A 6,557-nucleotide genomic window follows, 5' to 3' on the forward strand; every position below is an offset into this window, starting at 1 on the left:
ACTGGGTCATAAAACGACTAGATGTAATGTTCAAAATTTACTAGTATCATCAAGAGGATGAAAATCAGTGAGTGAGCAATTTCATTAAAATTCAGCATTTAAAAACAACTGCTTCATATTAAAGTAGCAGAAGAAAATAAGTAGATCATGTTAGACCTAACCTCATATTTGACTAAATGGAAGTTTTTCTATCTATGATTCAAAGTCTAGATTTCTTCAGCCTTCCAGATTTGTTGTCCTGATTCTTTTCTTTTTTTTTTTTTTCCAAGCCAAACTGTATCCAGCTTTATTAAAGATACTTTTCATAAACAATCATGGTATTTCAGGCAGGACATGGGCAGACAATCGTTAACAGTATACAACAACTTTCAAACTCCCTTCTTCAATGGTCTACCAAAATCAGAAAGCCACTATAAAATCCAATGAAGTCTTCATTTGATGCTCTGAACAGGGAAAGTTTAGAGTGAGGGTTGACATTTCACATTTAGCATGTTGTTTAACAACTTTTCACAAGCCGACCCTGACTTTCAGGAAATGAAATGAAAATGACAGAATTTATCTGAAGATCCACAATCTACAGATGGAACTGCTGCTCTTTTGAGGGGCACCATCTCAGTGGTACCACTGGAAAGTGCAGATTACCCAACGTACTGGTAAGCAATTATTGGAGGTCAGGCCCCAAGAGGTGTCTGGGTTTAAGGGAGTTAAGACTATGCTGAAGGCAGAGAGGGAGAATAGGACATAAAAACAAATTAGTTTTTCCATACCACAAGGCATTTGTGCCAAGGTGGCTATGTGTCAACGTCAGGGAATCCCTCCTCCTGAGAGCCAAGAGGGAGTCTCTCAAAACTAGAAGGGAAAGGTGTTTTCCCCATATGGATCTAGCTTTGGAGACATTCTATTAGTGGCATATGCCCCCTTCCCCCCAAAAACAACAATGAAGTGTTCTGTGTGCTAACAACATAGCTTAAAAAAAAAAAAAGTAAAACAAAATTCTGCATTTTTATAAAACTTGATAAAAAATAGTATTTCAAACTGTACAGTCACCAGAAGTACACAGTTATTAAAAATGCACACACTTCACTTGGCATCTCCAGCACCTTCAGCTTTCTGTGCCTGGTCTGTTTTGGCGTCTCCGTTTTCTGCAGGGTTATTCCCCTCCTTGCCAGCGTCAGCTTTTCCCTTTTTCCCTTTGGGTACCTTCTCTCCCTTCTTTGCAGGGGCCTTTTTAGGCTTGGGCTCTGGCTTTGGAGGAGCAGGTTTAGCAGACAACCTCGCGGATCTTCTCTGTGGTTCGTCCTTTGTCTTGGTTTTATCTCCTTTAGCATCCCCTTCAGCCTTTCTCTTGGGCATGGTGGCGACGGCGGCGGGACGTAGGCGCTGGACACGGGGATGCAGCGGCGCGTGGGCTTTGGTCGTTCCGGGGGTCGTTCTCGCTTCCTGTTCTTCACACTGCTCCTGATTCTTTTCAATGTTGAGGAAAAAATATGAAAGTTTCCTTCCAACTCTTGCTATACTAAATATGATAGAAAAGTGATTTCCTCTTAAATTGAAGCGCTTGTAGAAAGAACGACACAAATAAACTATTTGTGGGGTATTTGCAAGTAAATAATAGATTATTGGTAGTTCAAAAAAAGTCCATATTTATATCTTGAAATTTTTTTGTTAACTCCTTGCATTCCTTAAGAGATATATGGCTTGTAGAGCAATGAATCATTTCATTCCAAATACATAGAATCATGGAATTTGGGGTGAGAGGGTTATTTAGAAACTGCTTAGTCCAACATTTATTGATGAGGAGCCCAAGACCCAGGAAGATTAATGGACTGTCTGTAACCTTGGACAAGGAGCTATTATGAATCCTTCCATAATGTAACCTGAAATTAATTTTTCTTGTAAGTAAAATGAAACTACTATTTATTTGAATACTTATTTTCTTATCTTTCTACTTCCCTTACCAGCCATGCTCCAAAAAGCAATAATAATTATTCCAAAAAACTTCTTTTTCTTATTTAATTTTTTATAATCTGATGTGAGAGGGATACCATAACACATATTATCATAAAATATTTTGTTTAATATGCATTTAACTTTAAAAGTGTATGTAAGGAATTTGGTCTGATAGTCCCCCATATGGACATACACAGAATTCCAGAACCGTCTGAATACCTCTCATCTTTGGGTCTGAGATTAGTTTGATGAAATTAAACATATCAAACACACAAAGAGCTTGTGTCAAAGGGAACCTCAGGTCATGGCAAGCACCCTGAGTCATCAAGCTTCAGAAACAAAGACTGAAAGAGGATTTCTCCCTGTTCCACTTTGCGGGGAAATGCAGCTCTTTATTGGAAGAAAAACAATTAGAAAACACAGTAAATATCTTAATCCAAGAAAAACCAAATAGAGGAAAGAGATGTCCATTACCTAATTCTGTATTTTCCATTTTTTCAAGTGAAAAAGAAAGCCAGACTGTGCGGACTTGAAAGTCTTATGTGTCCCAAGTCATCTGTCTCCCAAACCCCTGCTTGAGATCGAATCTTCATCTACAGAGAGTGAGGTCCCAGATCCAAAGCTCAAGAGAGTTCCCCCCAGTAATTCTAATTGCTGCAAACCTCAGTCTAGAATTTTTTTTAGAGCAGTTAAGCTGCTTTTTTTTTATTTTTAAGGAAACTTATATAAGAACTCAGAAAGATTATAAAACCAAAAAGGGCTTTTTCTTCAAATAGTGTCAATTCACTGTAATGTTTATATTATAGATTTTGCTAGGTATGAGGGCTACCTAAAGTAAATTTCACATCTTGGAATTTATTTTAAAGGATAAATAGCATAAAAGTAGTAATGGATATAGAAGGGTGTTCACTATAGCATTTATTATAATACCAAAATACTGGCATCACGACCTAAACAACTATCGATATGGGATTTGCTAAATAAATTGTTTTATCCACACAGAAAAGAATTATGCATCCATTTTTAAAAAGTTCAGCTGGACAAAAATCTGAGACAAGAATAGATGTGACATGAACACTGGCTTACTGGGGCAAGATGCCGCTGCACACCAGTGAGATAAATTCAGCTAAAGCAACTAGTAAATTGGTGGAGGCTGAATGCAGCTGACTGCACATCTGCGAGAGAAGGTAAAGGCTCTGGGGGTGCTATATATGTAAGGAAGCCTACATATTCTTGCCAGATTTTTCTCCATGAACCCACTGGGTGTTCACAGAAAACATTGGGAAAAAGTTCCTTGTGGTGCAGAAGTGAGGAAGGAGAATAGCAACCACTGTGCGGGGGCTACTAAACACTACCAGGACCCTTCTTCTTTATCTCCTTTTATGGAACAAAAGTCTTATTCTGTGGCAGGAAGGACAGCAAACACTATTTCCTTTAGAATATTTGTTGAAAACCCATTTCAACATGCTTTAGGAAGGGAACAGGAAAAAAAAAAAAAAGCTCTACCTCTGTGGGAGATGGAGAACTACAAGCTGGACTGCAAATTACTGAGAAGGACACATTTTTGAGACCCAGGAACATTGTTACTGCCTAAGACTGAGGTTTAATCATGATAACTGAGAATGCTCCATCCCCCTCTGCCAGACTCATAAGCATTAAGTAACAAGTAACTTGCAAGAGACAGACCCTCTTTGAGGCATAGTGCAAAAGAAGACCAAAAGCTGAGAGGGAACAGACATTGAAAATACCCATCTGATAAACCAGTTCCTACCCCAAATAAAAGGTATCACTACAGGATTTTGAAGCCTGTGGGGCAGTGAGCGTATCATAGCAACAATACACCTTAAACTCAGGCCAGTTTCTAATTAGATGAACTCTTCACACCTCACAAGTTCTGGAGAAAAGAAAGGTGTACCCATTTTCAGGGATAAAGACTGTTGACCTCAGTTCTATCCTATAAAAGATGTTGGCTCTCAACAAAATATTATAAAGCATACAAAAAGGCAAGAAAAAAGAACAAGCTCTTAAGAGGCAAAATAATCACCAGAACTAGACACAGATATGACAAGATATATTGGAATTATGTGATAGGGAATTTAAAAATATATGATAATATATTAAAGGCTCTTAATGGAAAAAGTTACCAACATGCAAGGCCAGATGGATAATTCAGCAGAGAGATGAAACTCTAAAAAAGATTCAGATGGAAATCTTGGAAATGAAAAATACAGTAACAGACATAAAAAACATTTAATCTATAAATCCAAGTGTGTCATGAAAAGAATGAGTACACTTGAAGATAGATCCATAGAAATTACTTAACCAAAAGAGAAAAATGAGTGGGGAAAAAAAAATGAGTGGGACAGAGCATCAAAGAGTTGTGGAACATTATACAGTACAACATATGTATGATTGGAATTCCAGAAGCAGAAGAAGGAGAGTATGAGGCAGAAGAAATACTTGAAAAAATAATCCAAGAACTTTCCAAAATTAATGATAAACAACAAATCCTAGAAGGTCAGAGAACATCAAATAGAATGAATACCAAACCAAATCAAACACATACAAATACCTAGATACAGCATATTTAAATGGCTGAAAACAAAAATTGGAAGATTGGGAAAAGATACGTCCTGCAAACAACAATTCATATGAAAATTAGTAAGGCTAAATTATTATTGGATAAGAAAACTGTAGGATGAGAAGTATTAACAGAGATGATGAGTGGCATTTCATAAAGATAAAAAGGCCAATTAATTAAGAAGACATAACAATACTATATGTGTATGTCTCTAATAACAAAATTTCAGAATACATGAATAAAATATGGCAGAATTAAAGGGAAAAATAGACAAATCCATACTATAGTCAGAGATTTCCATAGCCCTCTCTCAATAATTGATAGAATAACCAGAAAAAATCAGTAAACAGAAAACTTAAATATCAACCAATTTGATTCAGTTGACATTTACATTGACATCTTCACACAACAATAGCAGATTACACATCCTTTTTAAATTCACATGGAACATTCACCAAGGGACACCACATGTTGGCCCATAAAACAAGTCTCATAAATATCAGAGGTTCAAAATTATTTGAATATGTTTGCTGAAAATAACACAAGTTAGTAATCAATAGCAAAAAGCTGTCTAGAAAATCTCCACTTATTTAGAAATTAAATAATACACTTCTAAATAACTTATGGATCAAAGAAGACATTACAGTGAAAATTAGAGAATATTTTGAACTAAATGAGAGTGAAGATTCTTCAAATTTATAGGAAACAGCTAAAGCAGTGCATAGAGGGAAATTTATACTTTTAAATGTTTACAATAGAAAAGAAGAAAGATTTAACATCAATAATCTACAGTTCTGCTTTGAGATAACAGAAAAATAAGAGCAAACTGGACCAAAATTAAAAAGAAAAATTAAAATGTTGATGAGAGGAATGTAAAGTAATTATATAGAAAATGGACAGACAATAGAGAAAAGTAACAAAGTAAAAAGTCGGTTCTTTGAAAAATTAGTAAAATTGACAAAAATATAGTAAGACAATGACAAAAAAAGATTAAAAGTACAAATCACTGTTGTCAGGAATGAAACAAAGAACACTACAGATTTTAAAGGCATTAAAAGAATAGTAAAGGAATATTATGAACAATTCTATGCAAATAACTTCAAGAACATAAATGAACAGTAAATCAAAAGCAATGCTTTCTACCTGGAGGTATTAAAGAGATTATTGACATCATCACAAACTTGAAAGATACAGAAGTGGTGAATCCTCTTATCCTGCATGTAAACAGTTCTTTAAACTGTCCTTTAAAACTGTCCTATAAAAATATATATTTTACTTATATATATTTTATTTCAGAATAATGGGAGTACAAATGTTTTGGTTACATAAATTGCTTTAGTACCGTTTGAGTCAAAATTATAAGTGTGTCCCTCACCCAGATAGTGTGCATTATACCTATTAGGTGTGAACTTACCCATTCCCTCCTCCTTGCTCCCACCTGCTGGATTTCTGATGCAAAACTGTCCTTTTTGACCTGTGAAGATAACATCTAATTTTGGAGAATATCAGTGATTATTGCAAAACTAATTAGGTAGTAACTTCAGTCAGCTGCTATCATACATGTGGGTTCTATCTATTTTGCTACAAGACTGTCGATCACGAATTGGGTATTACGTTACCTATCAAGTCATAAAGTCAGCTGTTCCCAGCAGCACTTCTTCAACAAGGGTAAGTGGGTCACATGAGACTGAGCTTAAGCAAGTGGCTCACATTGTCGGTGTCCTTACTCTTGATGCACATCTCCTCCAACCCACTTATGTAGCCTCATGGTGGGAGGAGAACCCTACAACCAATTGATTAAGGAAACAAAACATCAAACTTGATTTATGGATGATTTTGTGCTGTATGTTGATATTTCTGCTTATTAACCTCAATTGTGTATGAAGGCAAAGACAATGATGAAGAGAAATCCTCCCTGTAGGCAAAATTATAAGTGCTACATCTTTTGGTTCACATTTCCTGGAAAGAAAGATGCCTTGCATTATAAGTCTAAAATGATTCATAGTCAGTGCTTAATGGTTGTCTG

General features: G+C 35.8%; 1 protein-coding gene across 1 annotated transcript; it reads right to left on the reverse strand.

Moving 5' to 3' along the window:
* Nucleotides 1-270: 270 nt before the first annotated feature.
* On the reverse strand, nucleotides 271-1,453 carry LOC123649027 (non-histone chromosomal protein HMG-17-like). The gene has a single exon (XM_045566972.1). The coding sequence runs from the start codon at nucleotides 1,351-1,353 to the stop codon at nucleotides 1,081-1,083; it is 273 nt and encodes a 90-aa protein (XP_045422928.1). The 5' UTR covers nucleotides 1,354-1,453; the 3' UTR covers nucleotides 271-1,080.
* Between the last annotated feature and the right edge of the window lie 5,104 nt (nucleotides 1,454-6,557).

The sequence above is a fragment of the Lemur catta genome, chromosome 1 (genome assembly GCF_020740605.2).
Source record: "Lemur catta isolate mLemCat1 chromosome 1, mLemCat1.pri, whole genome shotgun sequence".
NCBI lineage: Eukaryota > Metazoa > Chordata > Mammalia > Primates > Lemuridae > Lemur > Lemur catta.